Raw genomic sequence first — 21,393 nt, forward strand, 5'->3', positions numbered from 1 at the left:
AAATCATAAGACATAAGGGCACTCTCGTTTAAATTAAAAAAAAGAAACTCAACTGAATATCTTTGGATATTAGACTTATAGTCAGGTAAACCAAGCAATATGAATATGTCACTATTGGATTTAGTTCCAGGCCACGTTGCATTAGAGCTGTGTTTTTTCTTTTAGTATTCCCAGATTTGCTCTAAGTTGGATAACATTTGATTTTTTTAAAATGTAATTTTAGTTCCTTCATCTATTCACTGTGACGTTGTTTGGTCTTATTTTAAGCCTTTTCTAAGTCTTGAAACAAAAGAAGCTGTGAATATCACTTCTGTGGGCCTGTGCCAGTCATAAACAGAAACACTGTGTTTTTAGTGATCAGGATATTAAAACATCTCACCACTTATGTAGAGCAGTGACTTAAGTTCTGAGTGAAAGGGACAGTCTAACATCAAAGACAAATATGTGGTGTAAGATCAGAGTGAAGTGAAGTCAAAAAGATGTAAGATGTAAAGATGAACTGGCAGCTCCGCAGTTTTGGCTTGAGGGGAATGGCAAAGTTGCATACAATTAGAGCAGAAATAATAGATGTGGTGGGAGAGATTGTTTTCAAGTAAACGTTAAGAGACATGAGAAATGATTCAGTGAAACAAACTGCTCTCCTTCTCTTTGGTTTGTCAAGACTGCTGGAACGGATATGTTGCCGGAGTGTCAGCTGGTTGCCACTATTCTGTCGTAATTGTTTTTGGCAATCGGCGATAAAATCTGCTGAAATACAGCTAAGATGATTATTCAGGTGCTACATCTTTCAGAATCTGAAGGCCTCAGTTTACATGGGAAATATTAAAGTTCATGACAGCACGATTACTGCACTTGTTTGGAGGGGTTGCCAGAAGAAAGCTTCTCTCTATAAAGAATATGGCAGCACAGCTTTGCAAAGTTGCATATGAACAAACTGCAAAACATCTGGAACAATGTCCTTTGGACAGATGTGAGCATAGTCAAGCCAAGTCAAGTCATTTTTACCTATATATCACATTTTTCAAACAACAGAAGTTGAACAGTAGGCAGCACGGTGGCACGGTGGTTAGCACTGTTGCCGCACAGCAAGAAGGTCCTGAGTTCAATTCCACCATCAGGCCGGGGTCTTTCTGTGTGGAGTTTGCATGTTCTCCCCGTGTTTGCGTGGGTTCCCTCCGGGTACTCCGGCTTCCTCCCACCGTCCAAAGACATGCAGCTTGTGGGGATAGGTTAATTGGATAATCGAAATTGTCACTAGGTGTGAATGTGCGAGTGAATGTTAGTGTGAATGGTTGTCTGTCCTTGTGTGTTGGCCCTGTGACAGACTGGCGACCTGTCCAGGGTGTACCCCGCCTCTCGCCCTATGACAGCTGGGATAGGCTCCAGCGCCCCCCGCGACCCTGAAAAGGATAAGCGGAAGCGAATGGATGGAGAAGTTGAACCAGTGCTTTGCTGAAACACTTATTTGCAATCCAGGTCTCCAAGTACTAAGTTCTAAAATTGGTAAAAACCATTACAAAACACAGACCTCACAGGGCAACATGATAAGGATAATAACTCATTTCAATGGTAAAACAATGATAATCAAATGAAAGAGCAGTAGAAAGTGTGACCAAACCAATAGGGATCTCAGACTTAATTAAAAGAAACTAAAAATAGGTTGAATCGACAATTGGCAATTTTAAGGATTTAAATTTGCCGATTGTCAATTGACAGTAACTGCAAAGGCCTGCTCACCTTTAGTCTTTAGGCAGGAAGAGGCATTGTGAGAAATTGTTGGGATGATTCAAGTATTCTGGAGTGATATGAGGCCATCTGTTCCACAGCTAAAGCTCGGATAAGACTGAGTCATGCAACAGGACAATGATGATGATGACAACAGAATCACCGACAATAAAAAGAATCAAGACGTTTTAAAAACCCAGAGTTCATTTGTTAGCTTTATCAACTCTTTCAATACTGTGTTGGGACTTTAAGAAAATGAAATAAATGAAAGTCCATAAACCTCAATGAGGTGAAGCGATGTTGAAACAGATTCCTCCATAATGTGAGAGACTAATAAAGTCATAACCATCACTTGAAGTTATTGCTGGTAAAGCTGCTTCTACAAGCCACTGAGCCACAGGGTCTTTTTACACAGTGAATGTTTTTTTTCACATGGTTGTTTGAATGCTTTTACTACTTTCTGGGGTCGAATGAATGGTTTACTTTTAAGTAAAGTAGTGAAGGTCTTAAGTGGTGGTTTTGTCTGTTTCATCAAACAGACAAATTTCTGTTCTGGAAGACACATAAGCAGACATGAAGAGGACTTCAAATACTGTTGAAACTGCCACAGATCTCAGCTGTGCTCACGCATCCTTACAACAACACAGTGTTTCTCTCTCTAACTGTCGGTGGTCAGTGGGACATAAAAAATCCATCCAAAAATACATCTGTAGGATTTTTATGCACCAATCTGATTTTGCTTCAAAGTTGTTTTTAAACCAAAGTATAAACCAAAACTTATACTACACACGTTCACGTTATTATTGATAATAAAATATTATAGTTTTGTTATCGGCTCAGTCGACCCATCCCCTACTCAACACAGCACTGAACAAACCCCATGATAATGCACGTTATGTATAAGTTATCACAGAGAAGGGATCCAATGAATGACACAGAAAAACTGAAAGAGGACATCAGCAATAATAACCAATTCCAGCAAAGGGGCAGGAAAAAAATCTAAAACAAATACAAAAGGTCATACGCAAGGAAAGACTAAATGTGAGGAATAACATAGATAGTAGAAACCAAGAATTACCTGCAAAGTTTAATTTAGAATATTAAGGCAATGTGGAAAGAGGGAGTTTTTTTTAGTAACCTTACATAAATTCTTTAAACAATAATGGGGAGAAGGAGATGTCTGCAACCACATGGCTGCTGAAACTACCAAATAAATGCAACAACAATTTCCCTGATTTTAGTCTTTGAGGGGAGGGGTTTCCACCATTTCTCCTTTAGATTTCTATTCAGGATACTTTTAGTGCTATGGCTCTCAATGGAGAGCAAATACATCTCGTTTCAGACAAAGGGTGAACTGAGTGGACGCACAAAGCTTTAGTGTAGGATGTAGATTATTTTGAACTGTGACCCTGTAAAAAGTGGGACAACAGTTTATATGTAGCTCAAGAGGTCAAATCTTGGTCAAAATGACAGAAAACTTAAAGAAAGGTAACTTTCATGAATAAATCGACATCTTTAACATCTTAAGGTCCAGTATTTTTGGAAGGACACTCATAAATTAGCAAATACCACTGGCAAGAAACTGGAAATAAAAAGTCCTCTCACTGTTTACTCCTTGTACACATTTTTCTGCAGAGAAACTGTCTCAAATGTGGAATCAGAGGGGGACACAAACTTCCAGAAATCCACTGGAGCCTTAATCTCAGACAAAGACCGGGAATTAGAAACTCTGAGGAATGAGGTACTCACGCTCAGCTTACAGTATCTTGGACACTCTACATTTGTCCTGTGTAATGCCAAATATGTAAGGTATTTGTCTGTCTCTATCGGCAGATCGCGGTGCTGCGAGGAGAAAACGCCATGGCCAAGACCCTGCAGTCGGCCGTGGAAACGCTAGAGAGAGACAAAGCTCAGCTGCAGAGCCGCGTTCACAGTCTAGAGCAAAGGCTTATGGGAGCACAAGCCTTGGAGGAAGGAGACAAGGAACTCCCACCCTCTGGTGAGAAAATACTTCAGTCTTGTATCTGACAAGAGATACAAAAAATTGTTTGTTGACTTATTTTCTTGTCTTTGACATACTTTTGCAGGTGATGCAGCTCTGGAGCAGCTGAGGGAAGAGAAGGAGTTTGCAGAGGGACAGGTAAGACTTGCCACTAACAGAACTGATCTCATTCTCGGTTTCCAGTTAATGTTTGCACACATGACCCCAGCGTCCTTTAAGAGGAGATATGTGTGATTTTCTCCATCAGATCAACTTCTTGAATAGTGTGATTGTGGACCTGCAGCGGAAGAACGAGGAGCTGAAGATCAAATTGAAGAAGCTTGCTTTGTCTGAGTTCAATGGTAACGACGGGACTGATGGGTAAGAAATACTGTTAAAAACATGTAACTAATGAGCACAAACAAATCGTCTAGAATTGATTAGCTAGACTAATTAACTAGTTTTTCAATCAAAGGTGCCAGTCAATCTCTCTTGCTTGTGTAGTCAGTTTTCTGCTGCTCTCTCTTATTATAATTGAGCAAAGCTTTTAGTTCAGACAGACAACTGACATTTGAAATGATTCATTAGTGCAGCATAAAAAAGTTAGAATTTGGGCATCTAAGCTCATCACTCCTTGCAAATGTTTTATGTAAGAAGACTGGAGAGTGTTTAAAAAAATCCCCTGGAGATGGGAATTTTTCTTCTTATAAACCACTAAATATGAAGGTGTGTTTGGCATAAGAGGTGAGAAGAATGAATGTAGTTTGTATTTGGCTCCCTGAATCAGCTTGCAGGCTTCACTCCATTCATGGCAGACCACAGAGTTAAGTGGACGATCAGATATCTCTGTGTTAGTGCTGTTTCTGTGTTATAACAATTAAAACCGCTCCTGGACCACCAGTGCACTTTACTCATCACATTGTTGTCTAACACTTTCAAGGAAAAAGACTAGGAAAACACAAGTGTAGTATACAATGATTTACATACAACATATTCAGATAAAAACCCATGGCCACAGCTTGTGTGTTTTCGCTTTTCTCTTTAACGTAGGTTTGATGAAGGCATATCAAAGCGAGAGAAGAAGGCGACCCCGCGTCTCTTCTGTGACATCTGTGACTGCTTTGACCTCCACGACACAGAGGACTGCCCCACTCAGGCTCAGAGCCCCGACTCTGTACCTCACACCACCTACCATGGCAACCCTGCCGTTGAAAGGCCCTACTGTGATATCTGCGAGGCCTTCGGACATGCCACAGAGTCCTGCAATGATGATCAGACCTTCTAGAGGCTCCAGGTGTTTTATTCTCCTTCCCCTTCCTTTTGCTTCCTCCCCATAAAAACTGCAGTGACCACCTTTTCCTCTCCTGTTCTTTTTCCCACAGTCCAACCCAACATGTCTGAATATAGCCACTGCAAATTTTTCCATAATGTATTTTTATACCGTATTTATGCATATCACAAGTAGCCACTGTCCTGGTCTGAATCCTTTACTCTGCAGCTCCATTCTGTGTCATGAGGAATGCTCGTCCAAATACTGTATGCTGCTTTGGTGCAATATTGATGTTTATAACAAAAGGAATCTGTCCTCTGCACTTGTCATTTTTAATGTTTATTTTGCATTTCAGTTTCTCTAAAATAACTGAATTTGTTGATGGTCAGCAAAGGGAAGCACAGTTGAATGAAGGGAAGATGAAGCACCTCTCCACTCTGTTTCACATCGCTCAGTGTGAAGCTAGAAACCAATCAGACTGATGCTGCCATAACATTTTTTTTATGTTTTAATGCAATATTTTGTAAAGCCCTTTTAATAAAAAAGGGAAAAATATTTTGGGAAAAGTAATTATAATAATAAAACTGAAGAAGTTGTAATATTTTGGTGGAAATATAGGTAAAACAAGAAAAAAAAAAAAACCATGCACATCCTCACCACTATATGGGGCAGGTGCCCAGCTGAAGAAATACATAAATACAAAAAAGGATTAACAGCTGGCGTACTGCAGAACTCCAGTTTTATTTATTTATTGCATATTAATAGTGTGTGCTTTTTAGCATACATGCTCTTCATCACACAGTGAAACAGTTCAGTGCCATCTTAAATCACCTGTGATTATGCTGCCATCAGGTTACTTTGCCATCATCAAGTATAAGCAAACTTTTAACGTGGCTCTCTTCATAATTAGATGCAATAAATGTAATTGTTATTAAATGGCCCAAAGCTCAAAGCACAACAACACATGAATCCTTGAAAAATAGTTCAAAATGATCGAACATGGTAATGCAAGGAATTGTGAAAAAGTAAGAATGTCCATTTCTGAAGTGTGTATGAGCTGGATTCATTTTTTTTCAATATTAAGACTTTGCCGTTAAGCTGCATATGAGTGAAATCCACATTCCTACTTTGACAAGGAAAAGCAGACAAATTTTCCTCAACACTTTGTTTCAACTGCACATATTAAAATAGACATTTGGAATATTATTACTAAATTCTTATAATGGTAATTATCATAGTTAGTATTCTAAAAATACTGCATCACTGTAAAACCTAATTTGTTTGTTCTCAGAATATTACAACTTTTTCAATAAAACATTTGGCTTTATTATTTAAAATGTTCTACAGACATTTTTAATGAAGGGATTTCTTTTTTCTTAAATAATTTATTTTCATAATATTGCGTGTATTTTCCAAATGTTACGGCACGTTTTTTTCTTAGACTGCTGCATTTATTTTATCAAATTAATATTATATTATAATAGTAAGATATTTTTTCTTAACTTTATTCTCATTCTCACACGACCCCTTATTCTCAAAACATGATCACTTTTATCATAAAATGTTATGACTTATTTCTTGTAATATTTCATATTTTTTCTTAAATTTGTCACAGATTTCCAATTAAAATAGTTCAATTTAATATTTAAAATATTTTTGACTTAATTTGTTTAAACAAATTTAGCAACCTAAGTTCTAGTAATAACCTAAATGCTGAAAATGTAAATATTTTCTGATATGGATATAGTTCAATCTTGACCTTGGAAATGGTACTTTCCAAAAAATAATAATTTCAGGTCCTTTTTTCAAAGCATGGGTTTACCTTCACACTTACGTTTTTTCAGTATAAAGTTTCTTTGCTTAACTAAATAACACAATTCTGTTTGTTTAGTAACTGCTTCTGAGCTTTTCATTATGATCTCACATTGTTCTTATTTCTAAGAGCTTCTTAAGGACCATTTCCTGAGATGCATAAAAGTTTACGATTTAAAAGTTGCCTGCAATATTGTGACGAATGGGGAACTTAATCAAAAGTTACTAAACACCAACTAACCAGATCTCATGGTTAGGTTTCAACAGCTTTTTCCAACATCAGGAACAAACACATTTTCCTGTTTAGTCTCCCACAGGTTGATATGTTTCAAACAATCCAGTAGAAGGTTACTGAGGGTTAATAATGAAGTTGCATTTTGTTATTTATTGTATGATCTTTTATTAGCCAGTGACACCCTTAAGGGAAAATAAGCTAGCACTGATTGAAGGTGTATAGTCTGTACTAGGACTACTGTAGTATAGGTGGGCTTTTGAAATGCATCTGCCTCATGTTACAGAAAACTGCCCAAATGAAACTCCAGAAGCCTCTACTAACTTTGATAGCTTTGCACTATCCACTTTAAAGATTCAGTAAATGTACGTTTTCTTCTCAAAGTATTTAATAGTTATTTTTTCAAGGAGGACAGTGCCGATCATTGAGCACTAATTTTCATGCCGACCTCTTTAAAGGTACTTTTTGCAATCTCCCTCTCCACCATTTAAGGAAAACTTACAGCACCAAGGTGCAGCGTTTGATCAGGAGGTGTGTTGAAAATAAGAATGTGCTCTTAGTTACTTGCTTGGTTAAATGTAGGTTACACTGGGTACCCCTACAAATAGCATTTTTGAGCAGGGGACCATATACTGAGGCCTGGGTTTGAGTCTGCTTTCCTGTCTATTCTCTATAGTGTACTATCTAATAGGCTGAAAATGCCCAAAATAGAGTTGTAGGTTACACTGACTTGCTACACCACCTTGTTGTGGAAATTGGTATTACACATAGTGTAGTCCAGCCCTGCTTAAACTTTAGTTGTCTCTTGAAGATGAGAATGATTTTTAAAAAGGAATTTGCAACAAGTACCTTTAAAGCAAAAGTTTGACATTTTAGTAATTTTGCTTTTTCGCTTCGAGAGTTTAATGACACTGACTACTAAAGTCTATTCCATGTTAAAAGTCACAATACAACTGGAGTTTGTCAAATGAATATATATCATTATTTAAAGTTACCTTATGAATGCCACCTTATTATACACTAAAAACATTTACTGTGAACATGGTTATCACAGAGCATGTGTAACTCCTGTATAACCTGGTTTCTTACAAAATAATAATAACCTCAAAATACATAATTAAAGCACATGTTGGCACATATATAGAAATTAAAAGTAATCCTAACATCTGGTGGATTTTGTAATTATAAGCACAATAAACAAAGTGATATGGTAGTACTGTATGGATTTCAATGTATTGCTAAAGTGCGGTCAGCTTAAAGCTACACCAGGTTAGCTTAGAAAGTGTACTTTATTGATCCCCGTGGGGAAATTCACACAGTGAAGCAGTGGTCAGCCTTTGGGCGCCCGGGGAGCAGTAGGGATGGTACCTTACTCAGGGGTACCTCAGGGTAGCTGTTCAGGGGAATCGAACCCCCGACCTTCCGATCATGGGGCCACCACTCTACCTACTGAGCTATCCCTTCCCTTAGCTTAGCACATATTGAAGAATATTGAAGAAATATTGGGAAGCATTATAAATAATCTGTTGAAAATAAAACAAATTGCCTTTTTAAAAAAAATAAAATAATTTTGTACTATTTAAAGCAACATGATCATATAACTGCTTGTGAGCTTTAGCGGTGCTACTACAAGAATGTTAGCTGGTTAAATTCTTTCATAACCAGCTGTATCCTTTAAAGCTGGCAGAAAGCGACTAAGTGAATTACCTAAATTGCCAAACTATTTCTTTAAATTAACCCTGTATAGCAGTTTTTATTTGATGTATCTTATACTAAAGCACAATTTTGGATCATATTGAATCTTCCAGTGTAACAGTGTATAATACATGACTAACCACTGACCCTAGTTTTTGTAAATACTAATGAGAAGTTTCCTTTTGCTAAATGTGTACACAGTGCCATGGAACAAAAAGATAGCTTTTGTGTGTACATCTTTTTTTTTTGCCCTGTTGACAAGGCTGACATTCTATAAGGTTTTCACTCAAGGGGAAAGATATTTGTATAGACTTTAAAACATTGTTATAAGTGATGAGTCTAATTATTAGTGTAATGTTTTATATGTAACAATTTCAGGCACCATCTATAAATGGTTTCAAACCGTTTTACAGATGTTGATGTGGTGGAAAATGTCACTGTTTTCTATGTGCTGTATACTCCTGAACAGTCCAATAGAAATGCTAAGAAAAGAAAAGCTACTCTCTTGTCCTTTGTTTCCTCTTACCAGTCAGCCACTTTTGCATTTCTCCAAGATACCTTTCAACCTGCATTATAGCTGATTTTAAGACATGCACAAAGATATGGAACAGCTGTGGCACTGCTCGTTTCTTTCCCAGATGCATTTTCTTCACATTTCAATAGTTGTCTGACAAGAAAAATAAGGAAAGTATATACATAAAAACATCTCTGTTGTGAAATTGATATACTCATTTTCCTGTTGTCTTGGGTACATTAATCGAAATAAAAACGAACCAGGTCTTCAGTACCTCAGATATTGTGAGAGTGCATGAAAAAAGGAGAAATTTGAAACTTGGCAGTGTAATTCACACATGAAAGAGAATAGCTAAAACCACTCTAAAACGTGGATGTAGCTTTTGGGTAAAAGAAATTCAGGCAGTGCGTACGTGCGTTAAACCTACCTATCTGAAGACCACCAGATGGTGGTAGTTGTGGTTGCAAAAATGTTTTGCTAACAGCTGAATTCCCCCAAGTTTGCGTTTTGTCTTTCTTGTTTGATAACCCAGTTTTGCTTTCTTGATTATAGATATGACTCAGTCTTCATTAGCAGTCAACTTAATAAAATACATTAGCTGTACTGTAAGAGTTGAGCATTGTACTGTAAGAGTTGAGTGGACTAAAGCATTTTGTCATTTGTCAAAGTGGCCTCCAAGCTTCCACTATTTTTTTTTTAATTATTCAGGTAATTTAATGATGACATTAAGTAGAAGTAAAAATTGTGAATGGACAACTGTTCATTTGAGGCTTCCAAGGGCCCCTATTGGGGCCTTGGGCAGTCAGTCCTACTATTAATTTTTTCATGTCTTTGTTCCACTGTAACAAAGGTATGAGTGTCTGAATATGTAGCTTTCACATACTGGCAAAAATCAGCTAGAAAGCAAGCTGAAACAAGCCACTCAAAAGCAAAACGCATACTTTGATAAGGCTGCTATTTCAGATGTCCTCATTATTCGTGCCCTTTTTCTTCTCACCAAACACTGAACATCAACACCCAGAAAATTTTGTGACTTTTATTAAGAAAACAAAACCATTGGACATGATAAAAACCAAGCACTACTGATGGAATAAATAAGTCAAACCAAACCATAAATCTGTACAAGATCTAAAGAAAAACAATATGGTCCCAAGAAAAGAAAAAAAAAAAACAACCCCAAAACATACAAGATCTTATATCTCACAGCTCTTTTTTTCCATTTTTCTTTTTTTACAGTTATGAGCAAACTATAAGCAATTGGCTCAATCAGGTGAAAGCTACAACATAAGTGAGATTTTTTTTTTCTTAAACTGAGTGTACATAATGCTGTTTATAACTGTTAATGTCAATACAATAGCATTTTAAGTTCCAGCGCTGCTGGACTGGGAATGAGGTATATGCTAATCCGTCCTCTATACCAAGACATTTTTTTTAATTTCTTTTCTCTCCATCCATGTGAATGCTGATTTGCTGAAATCTGATCAAGTAATTCTGCATCATAAAGCCCCTGTTATGTTATGAAATCATTGATTTGTGGTGAGTCAATTCATTTCAATCCAAATTGACAAGGAAATCTCAATTAATGAAAGTAAATCTTACATGTGTGAGGTTGTACATTAGAGGTCACAGGCCTGAATCCACACAACAAAGTTCAAGTAAATTGCACAAATTTGCACAAAACCAAGAGCTTGATGCCACCTGTGTATGGATTCAGCCAACAGACAGCACCTTGAAGGAGGATTAGAACCAATGTTTGAGCTAAAAGACTTTAGTAGGTCATAGAGAAGTAGTGATACACAGAAGACTTACACGGAGGAGAAGTGATTAAATGGTGGAGCAGGTGGGAAAACCAGTCCTGGAAATTGGTCAATTTCTACTTAAAGGTGCTAAAAGAAAAACAAAAACACCTGAAGTAGACAAAGACCAACAACTGGTGATCTGACTGAAGTTTACAAATTGTAACATTTTCACAAGACAAAACTAAATTAACTTCTGGGTAGTGTTCAAATTCCAGTCTCCAACTGTTTAAAGGAATAACACGCCAATTTGCTTCCTTGCAGAGTTTTATGATAATGCGATATAACGCTATTACATGGCAGGAGACAGTTAGCCTAGCGTAAAAACAGGTTACAACTAACAGCACTGCTAAAAACTCACTTTCTTATGTGCCAAGAAGTAATGAGGGATGTCGTCTCTTGTCATTCTAGTATAAAAGTAAAAAATAATAATTGTAAATAAATAATAAATAGCATGTTAACATGTAAGCTAGTTTCATCTCCAAAGCTTTTCGAAAAAAAAACAAAAAAAAAAAACAAGTCTAAAACTTAAGTCGTGTCATTCACAGGGAGTTATGGGCCAGACTGTCTTTGACAGAAGCTGTGACCCCCTAGAGAAAAATTCACAAAAGTAAAATAACCAAAATCAAATACTATTTCTGCTAGGCTAGCTTCTCCCTCTGCCACTTCCTCTCCCGTCCTACTCTGGGCGACATCCATCAAGGAAATTTAACCTGGTGGATTTGTGTGTTGCTGCAACATTACAGGTGTTCCTAGTTCTTATTTGACTGATTTTAGACCAACCCAGGCCAGCCATTTCCCTTTCTTTCCAGCTTTTATACCAAGCTAAGCTAACTAATGCCTGGCTGTGACAATGCCATATTTTTGTTTGACTCTCTGCAAGAAAGCAAATATTTCCCAAAATGTTCATCTCTTCCTTTAAATGAAAAACAGTTGTAGGTAAAAAATAAATATCAGCTAAAACTATTTAGTGATAATTGTAAGGCAAAAAACAAAACATGGCACCAAAATTGTAATTCAAAACCTGCTTGACCTAAAACGTGTATTTAATCGTAGCAACTCAAGGCACACCTCCAGGACCTACGCTAGCTATGCCTGTCTTTACTACTTAACCAAGAGTGTATCTCAACCAGTACCGTTGTCATATTCTTCCTCTATGAACCATAAACGAACTCTCTTTGAAAAAACAAAAAACAAAAACGTATGTCAATGGTGAACTTTTCATGGATAGAGAAAAAAGACATCCACTACAGCAGCAAATCTATCTGTGATCGATTGTGACATACCATAACAGTGCATTGACCCTCCTGAGAAAAAAACCCTAAACACTTCCTAAACAAATATAGAACATTAGTCTAACAGGAGGCGCATCGGGAGGATTGAAGTGACGTGGTCCTAGGGTGGAGGTTCCCCCCCGCAGCCGCTGATCTGAGACCAGGTTAGCCTCTTCAGTTATCCTGAGCTAAACCCTTAGCAGTGAAACGTTTAAAAAAACGGTCTCAGAGCAGTGTCTGCGATTGACCTCATCCTAATCCCAGTGTTAACTCTTTTAGTCACAGAAGCAGGTCAGTGTTTGTCATCTGGCCTGGTGGTGGCTTGGCTGACAGCGCTGCCCCTGTTCACAGAGGGGGTTGCAGCCCAGGTTCGGCGTGTCTCTTGGCATTAGTGAAAAGTGTGGAGGACTGGAAGGAAGCACGGAGGGGGACCAGTGAACAGAGGTAATATCCATTCTCCCTCTGTGACAGGGGAGTGTCAGGGGCAAAGGTGACAAACTGGAGGGGAAGCAGCCATTAGGGTGAAAGTGAGAGAGGAAGGGTGGGAGACGTCCATTATCCCTTTTAGTTTAGGTAGAGAGGGGAAGGTGAGGGAAGAAAAACAGGAGTGAGAGGAGAGCCAGTATGTCCATTAGCCCTAAATTATCTAGAGTTAATGGAGGAAGGTACAAAGGGAAAGAGACAGGAGGCTGAAGAAGAGTAATGACTCAGCCCCAAACATTTAACTCTCCTCAAAGTCCTGAGATGAGGACTCCAGTTTGCTTTTCTTGCTGGGCGGGGCTTCATCCTCTAGGTCCTACAGGCAAGAAGAAAAGAAAATATTGAGGATTTTTCTGGACTAATAAATAGTAATATGATATACTGTATATAAAGGATATCTTCTGGGCCTGAGAAGCGAAGCTAACGTGGATGTACTTTCTTCTTCTTTTAGCTGCTCCCTCTAGGGGTTACAACAGCAGATCATACAAGACCGATTCGAATTTTATAGACAGATGTGTTCATACCTGAGTGGCTTTGCTGTCTGAAGAGTCCTTCTCCCCTGAGGACAAGCTGTCTCTCTTGGCACTTTGTGCTCTCTCTGAGGTCTCTGATGAAGGGATGCTCTTACCTGGAGATTGTTAAGACAATGATAGATCAGCACAAGAGCACACATACCTGTTGTCTTATACTTTATACTTTAATGACAGTGTGGTCGCAGAGATGAACTGCACAGGATGGGAACTGCAAAAAACACCCTCAAATTTATCTACAGTTTTCACTTTTGATAATTCTGAGTTAAACCCATTCTTTTCAGATGTTCTTGTTCTGTTAAAGTGATGGCATTTTGCTTTCAGGACAGTGGTTTAGACTGGTTCAATCGTATCAGGAAGAAAAAAGGTTCTTCTGCTGACAAGATACAATACTTACTGATTTTTAAAGTTGATCATTATTTGCGATCCTAAATACTGGTGTTCAACGAATTCCGGAAGCATTTAAAAAAAAATGCTGGGGTTTTCTTTAAAAGCACAACAAAGCTCTGAATTATTGTCATGAGTAAATAGATTCTGCTTTTAACTTGTTTAATAAAGACAATTTTAAATTTAAAATATCTAAGTAACTACCATAAAGGACAACAAAAACCAGCAAAGCCTTGCAATAAGTAGCCTGAATAAGTGTGTGTTTGGCATTTTTTCTTGAAAACTATTTATGATCAATTCAGAAACAATTGGTTTGATTAATGTTATGGTTGTAAGAGGTATTGCTACACTAAAGTGTGAAAAAACTAGACTATAGACACACACTGACACACTCATTGGCCTGTTTACCACATTCTAGGATTTATTTATTGTAATGTTTTTACTTCTCTGGTCCATAATTGAATGATGAATGTATTACACTATTCTTTAAAAAGAAGTACAACATGTTTAATCTTTGCTTATTGTGCATTCAGTTCAAATTTGTGGTGCAATATTTCTAGCTTCAATCCCCACAAGACTGCTGCTGTGGAGTATATTGAGATATGCAAAAATATAATATAATATGTAAGTTAGAATGTGAATGTGTGAGAGGGGGTTTTGGCATTAAGATGAATTGAGGGCAGGGGCAAAAGATGGTTGATGGTTAAAGTCCCGGGGGGAACAGCACGACAGCTGCACTGTGTCTGTGGTCCCCATATGAGTGTGTAACTATTTAGAAGCAGTCATTTTAATCTTCTCACAGTGTGATGCTATTTGTTCTGAGGATAAAAACAAAAACAGGAAGGGGCTCCTCACCCATCTGACAATGCAACTCCACCACCTGCTAGAGGAGCTTTGGATAAGACTGTCATTTAAAGTGTGTGTGTCTGTCTGTTTATTTGGAAGTGTGTTTGCAAGTGCCTAACCCCTCTTGCTGTCTGGGCTCTGGTCAGTCTTGGCTTCACCATTGTCACGGTGTGATGTGGAGGTGGGCTCTGGGGCAGGGCTGGTGCTACAACTGTTTTCCTGTTTCACTGGGGACGAGTCAGCGATGGAGCTCTGGTTGCTGTTGTCATCTAGCAAAGACACAGATTGAAAGTATTGCACAGTCACTTTAAAGGCAAACAGACTTTGTTTTGCAGCATTAAGTGTCATGCTCATTTTTTTTATAAATACTTGATTCATAATGAAAAATTCAAATGAATGACTCCAAAGAGCATTATAGGCTACTTAAAGGGTCTACAGAGTCAAATTTCACGCCATAATAATGCAATAAAAGAAAAAATATGCAAAGGAAAAACAGGAAAAAAAAAATCCATCCATCCATTCTCTTCCGCTTATCATTATCAGGGTGTAATCTCTGTGTTAAAATATAGCAAATTATTGTGTCATAGCACCACTGCTGTCTTTGAAAAAAAAAAAAAAACAAAAAAAAAAACGCATCAATGAGCCACACAGACACACTGGGTGACATGCTTCTTCATCAGCATGAACACACACACACTGTAGGTTTTGCAGGGAATGCTCACTGCAAAAACAAATCAACTTAATCTGTTACTCAAAAGTAGTCGCTAACAAATCCACCATTTCCTCCAGTTTAGAAACCTTTGATTAAAAAGCACAGGGCCTGGCTGGTTTTCTTTTTGTTTTCTGTTTTTTTGCCTTGAGATGATAGGTGGCGTGTTCAGACCAAAGACTGGACAAAGTTTTGCCTGTTGTTACTCACGCAAGTATAGTTACTGGAGTGTTTCAGGCAATGGAAGAACTACTTCCTTCCAAAAATGCCTGGAATACATTATCTCACTTTCCCGAGCTTGTCTGGAAGTCCTACAGCTTCACTTACTTTTCTCCTTTTTTTTTTTTGCCATTTTCTGTAAAGTGAAGCTGTATCATACAACTATAAATACATTTTATATTTCGGATTGTAGTGGCACAGTTTATGACAGAATATGATAGGCTTTTGGAGCATGGCATAAACAAATGTTTTGCTAAAGATTGAAGATTTTTAAGTCATGTGGACACACTGACAGAGTCAAAAAGACAAGGGCAAAAAATATATACACTGAAATCAACCAAACTGAGTTTGGTTCTGAGTTTCATTTAATATAAACAATCTCTAAGGTTGGCATGTTGGCAATGTTTGATTAAATGAAAGTACATGATAGCTTTCAACACCCACCATGCATGTCCATCATCCCTGGAGAAGAGCTGTTCTCTGGAGTCGTCACCTCTGAGCCATATTTCTCATCTTTGCCCTTCTTCTTGTTCTTGTTCTTCTGAAGCAGAAGAATACGCGCAATGTTAGTTAGTAAAACTGGTTCCAACATGCAATAAAGTGACAGGAAGATGGACAAACACAGCATGGAGCTTGAATAAATTAGTATACAGCTTTTGGTGATGATGATGATGGTGGTGATGAGGATAATGAACTCACATCATCTGATTTGGGCTCTGTAACTGGCACCCACTTGTAGATACGAAGGGACGTGTCTCCAACAGTCACCCATTTCTTCTCCCTGTAAGGCACAGAAAAACCAAGCTGACTCAAGGGCTCTGGGCCAATGTGGGGCCAATGTGAAAGCAGTGTAGATATAACTGTAGCCACTCTATAAATGATGCTGTAGGAATGTAAAATACAATTTAAAAAAAGTATTGGATAGTAGTATAGTAGTTATGTTCTTAAAGTACAGAGTGTACCAGCTGTTGTTGGTAGAGTACCACTGTTTCAATTAAGTAAAAATGATCCTTCTCCATTGAATATTTGAAAGTCTTGAACATTTCTGATAGTAACCTGAAGCTACAAAATAAGAAATCCTATGTTACCTGACATTTTGAACACCAAAGGTTAAAGCTTGTGATTGGTTTGCTTAGTCACTCATATACTGAACACTCGTATTCTCAGTTACTCATTTCTCTGGTCTTTAAAATGCAGAAGGGTAAAAATAAATAATAATCACGATCTCTGTTTTTTAATGCCTTTTATCTGCTCACATTACTCACTGTAACTTTCAGCCTCTCAGATGAGATACTTTGCCAGTATTCTCCCCTTCATACTATTGAAATTAATACTTTGGGATTGTTGATCTGACAAAACAAGCGATGAAGTAATTGGGCACCAAAAATAGGCACAAAAAAGTACTATAAATAAGAGTTGTGAAGTTGATACCACGATTATTGGTGCCTTTTAAAAATGACTTTGAAAATTAATGAAACCGTAAATTAGTTCATTATTGTTTTGATTAATGCAGAGAAATTTTACATTTTAGTTGTAGTTTTGAGAAAAAAAAAAGATAAGAAAGAAAAAACTCTCAGTAGGATACTAAGAGATAGAGATGGACCGATCCGATATTACGTATCGGTATCGGTCCGATACTGACGTAAATTACTGGATCGGATATCGGAGAGAAATAAAAAATGTAATCCGATCCATTAAATATCAAAAAAGCACCTCACAAAACTTGCGACAAGGCGTAACTGGGCTCATAACCGTAGCACGTCAGAGCATTATGCATCAGGTGATAGAGTGGCTGTGTGTATTTGTAGCCTCGCTAGCAAACCAGCATTTCATCTCCGAGGAAGTTATCCCAGAGAGAAGTAAAGCAAGTGTGTAAGTTCATCTCTGAATGTTTGTAAAGCATTCGCACGTTAACCTTAACACAACAGATGCCTCTTCTCTCTCCCCCTCCTGCTGCTACTTCAATCATGAAACTGATCAATGATCAGCTGATCGGCTTTTCTGTCGCGAGTCCGTCACTCTTCTTTGTTTTTGGCCCACTTTTTGGCCCCAGAAAGAGGAAACCAGCGGCTGAACAACAGCAGCACGTTTACGCTTGATAAGCTGTTGTTAGAATTTATTTAATATTACTTTCTACACCAGGATCCTTTTCTATGCAGCTGACGGCTGGTAACTGTGCAGGGGCGGATCTAGCAAAGTTTAGCCAGGGGGGCCGATAGGGCATTAAAAGGGAAAGGGGGGCAAACAAAGACATACTTTTCTTTCTTATTCTCATTTAAAATGTCTAGCTTTTAATAAATAATTATCCGAATCTTACACCCAAAGCTTTAATCTGATGTAAAATGTGTAGAAGTCCATTACTGTATATAGTAACTGTTAAGTCTAATATACCCTAGTAAGCTATAGTACTTTTTCCTTTGGGAAGGTACCATCTGTGCAGTCTGCAATTCTGTTGAAGAAAGATGTTGAATCTATTTAATTATTCTTGAAAAATAATTTAATTCTGTGCATTTTTTTCACACTGCATCAAATTAAAGTTCATTACGTCGATTAAGCATCGTGAGGTGGAAGGTGGGGGGTGGTTCCCTATTTATTTTTGCTGGGAGTTTGCAACCCTATTAGTTAGGTTGCTTAATATTTCTGCTAAGTACTCTTTAAAATACCAGAATAGGAGGGATAGAGTAGGTTTAAGTTTATTAGATTGATCAGTATTGCTGAACTATGAAATATTTTGGGCGCAGTGTATTTTTTACATACAGGTATAACAGAATAGCTTTAGTGTTGTTGTTTATTTAAACCTGAGTATGAACTTATACAAAATGCAGCAATATATTAAAAAACAGTTTTATTGATTAAAAAACACACTATATCGGATTCATAGCGGTATCGGCAGATATCCAAATTTATGATATCGGTATCGGACATAAAAAAGTGGTATCGTGCCATCTCTACTAAGAGATGTAACACCAATTCACAACAACAGTCACCTTAAGGCACTTTGTACTGTATAGTAAAGATGCTACAATATTAGAAAGCCCAACAATCAGACAATCGCTTATGAACAAACACTTGGTTACAGTAGAAGGAAAAACTCTCTTAATAGGAAGAAACCTCCAGCAGTGCCAGGCTCAGGGAGGGACAGGAGTCCGCCTTGAGCAGTTGGGGTTGAGAGGAAAGTGAAGAGCATAGAGAGAGAGAGAGACATGACAAAAGACATACTATGGGAGAAAGAACCAGAGTTGAATATTTACTAATGACTGAATACAGTCCGGCTGTATAAACACAAAAAGAGACGAATGTTGAAGAAACACTCAATGCATCACGGGAAACCCCCAGCAGCCTAAGCCAATTGCAGCATAACTAAGGGATGGTTCAGGGTCACCTGATCCAGTCCTAAATAAAAACTTTAAAGAAAAAAGAAAGGTTTTGAACTTTAAAATCTTAAAAGGAGAGAGGACTGATGGAAACTGAAGCCTCTGAATTCTACTGTCTAAAATTCTAGGAACCACAAATAAGCCAGCAGCCAAGTGAAGTGAAGTGCTCTGGTAGGACAATAAGGTTCAGTGAGGTCTATCAGAAATTACCGAGCCTGAATATCTTCTGTGTGGGGAGAACGATTTTCAGTTCAATTCAATTATGAATTTAACAGGGAACTCATATTAGCAATAAGATAATATGGGAGGAATGTGGTATGTTAAATCATTTTCTATGGATCCATTACCGATTAATCAATCGAAGGAGAGGTCAGCATACTCTGTAATCCGTCCAGTAACCCAATAATATTGGGTAATTATAAAGTGAGAGGGGTAAACATCTTACTGTCTCTTCTTTTCCTCTAAACTACCAACCAGTAAGATGTTTTTATTGACTCTTTCAAAAATAACTCAATGCCGATTACTTAAAAATACTTCAATTCTGATTCTTCAGTACTTCGACCTTCTGATTTTTATCATCTTTTTGTGATTTTAGGTACTGAAACTTAAATTCTGGTCAATTTAAAAGTTGTAAAATTATACCAAAGTGATTATGCTAAAGTGAAGCGCTACCAAACACGCGAGGGGCACAATTTGGATTTTTTTGTTTTTCACAAATGAACATGTAGGAATGTAAAATACAATAAAATCAAACCGGTCTGTATGAAGTAAAATGAGTTTTCCTGCCCTAAATCATATTTAAGTTTAATTTCACAAATATTAATTACATCAGGGACATTGTTAAACCACGAAAACTCTACGCCGACCAGGGAATTATATATAATGTATGTATATAAATAAATAAATAAATTCGGCCCCTGAGTAAGCTTTCACACCTAAATTGTGTATACTATCATAACAAACATCGGCGTATCGGAGCCTTCAAATGTGTATAAAAGGCTTTTTTCTTGTGTTAAACGTTAAGACTGAGTCACTACGTGTTCAGCCATGCACTACAGTAGCCTACTTCCCTCTCCCAACCCCCACCGTGCCTCAGTCTCTATCAGACCTAAAGGGCGACTCAAAGCGCTTAATTTAAAACTCCAGACGGACTAAACTGCTCCGACTCAAGAGCGCCGTCGTCAAATTGTTTCCAAGTCCGGACTTATTAGACGTTTCGATCCTAAAAACCGCCGCCTGTGCTACGAGCTCAACAGCGGGTAGCAATGGCTTCATGTGACTGCATCGAAATATGGCTTCTGGGTTCAACCCTTGCCGTTAAAATCAGTGGAAAAATACGCCGGCTACATGTAGTCTAAACGTGCTAGCCCGACGATGGACGGGGTGGTGCATCGCACTAGTGCGCCCCGGTGCACCTGAGCTGCAAGTACATCTGCCGTGAAATCCACTTCAGAAAATGTCCTTTTCTTTCAATTTCATCCCTCGCTCTGTCTCGCTCCTTCCCTCTCCTCCCCCAACAAGCAAGCCTTTCTCGTGTTAGATAACGAACCTGCTTTTTTCTACTTTTCCTCTTACCATTTTCGTACTTTCTCAATAGCGGCCATAACCCTCTTGATGTCATCTTTCGCCCTGCTCCGGGTTTCAGCTCGGACCGACCTGCCCGACATTGCCGCGGTGGGTATAATATTTTTAAAGCTCGCCGGCAGCTCAGACACAATGCAAACAGTAGAGCGCACAGAGGAGCCAATTGCGCCTGCGCGGGTTGATAGAGCAGCGAGAGGAGGGGGGGGCGGAAGGCTGCAGCTGCACTCAGAAGAGCCGTCTCCCTGCTGAGCCAGGAGGAGAACAAAGAGGCTGCAAGCTGCCTGATGTTCTGTACTTCAGTCCAGCCAGAAAACTTAACGCTAAAACTAGAGAGTGTGCGAGGAAAAGACGAAGAAGATGATTCATATTTTTACTCTGTTTGATTCATTATTGTTTTTTGATACTTTGAATAGACTGGCCTCAAGTAAGAGTATAAATGTCCCCCACGTCTTAACACAAGACTGAAAAACAACAGCAAAATTACACCACTTTCATTCTGGCAGCTTCTGTCCCGTGTCTCTATTTGTCACTTTGCGTCTCCTTCAAACATCTGACATGTCTTTAGTCATTATGTGTATTTTGGCCTTGTCTTGCATCCGTCAGTCATTTTGAGCATGTCTCAGGAGCTTTGTGTTCTTTTCTTCTTGCCTGATATTGTCATTTTGTGTCTCCTGTTCTGTCCTTGGTTTCATCTCTTTCTGTCACAGATTTTAAATCTCTTTATAGTTGTATTGTGCCTCTGTGGAGTCTATTTGGACTTGTTTTGCATATCTTTGATGTCACTTTTCTGTTTCTTATTTAGTGTTTCTTATTTAGTGCCTCCTTGGCCTTGTTTTGTATGCCCTCATAATGTATATAATGTGTATTGTATTGCTTTTATTGTGTCTTTTGTGCATATTATGTCCCCTTTTTGACTTTTCAGTGTCCCCTTCTGCCTTTACATTTTTTATTTTTTACTCTGACAA

General features: G+C 38.1%; 2 protein-coding genes across 6 annotated transcripts in view; one reads left to right on the forward strand and one right to left on the reverse strand.

The window, feature by feature from the left end:
* clip1b (CAP-GLY domain containing linker protein 1b) overlaps nt 1-11,541 on the forward strand; it is a 49,475-nt gene extending 37,934 nt beyond the window's left edge. For all 4 annotated transcript variants that reach the window (XM_039614271.1, XM_031730772.2, XM_031730773.2 and 1 more), the window contains 5 exons: nt 3,361-3,466; nt 3,559-3,724; nt 3,813-3,865; nt 3,975-4,087; nt 4,757-11,541. In XM_039614271.1, the coding sequence (XP_039470205.1) occupies nt 3,361-3,466; nt 3,559-3,724; nt 3,813-3,865; nt 3,975-4,087; nt 4,757-4,991 (673 nt within the window). In that variant the 3' untranslated portion in view covers nt 4,992-11,541. The remainder of the gene's footprint in view (nt 1-3,360; nt 3,467-3,558; nt 3,725-3,812; nt 3,866-3,974; nt 4,088-4,756) is intronic.
* bcl7a (BAF chromatin remodeling complex subunit BCL7A) lies at nt 10,252-20,590 on the reverse strand. Of its 2 annotated transcripts, none has more exons than XM_031730770.2 (6): nt 20,420-20,590; nt 16,170-16,251; nt 15,915-16,008; nt 14,662-14,811; nt 13,304-13,407; nt 10,252-13,095 (listed from the first exon to the last, which is right to left on the reverse strand). In XM_031730770.2, exons 1-6 carry the CDS (start codon nt 20,509-20,511, stop codon nt 13,021-13,023), a joined length of 597 nt encoding a protein of 198 aa, XP_031586630.1. In that variant the 5' UTR covers nt 20,512-20,590; the 3' UTR covers nt 10,252-13,020. The 2 variants fall into 2 exon arrangements, with proteins under 2 accessions (XP_031586630.1, XP_031586629.1); XM_031730769.2 differs by having other exon boundaries at nt 15,915-16,011; nt 20,420-20,588.
* Between the last annotated feature and the right edge of the window lie 803 nt (nt 20,591-21,393).

The sequence above is a fragment of the Oreochromis aureus genome, linkage group 7 (genome assembly GCF_013358895.1).
Source record: "Oreochromis aureus strain Israel breed Guangdong linkage group 7, ZZ_aureus, whole genome shotgun sequence".
NCBI classification, from domain to species: Eukaryota; Metazoa; Chordata; class Actinopteri; order Cichliformes; family Cichlidae; genus Oreochromis; species Oreochromis aureus.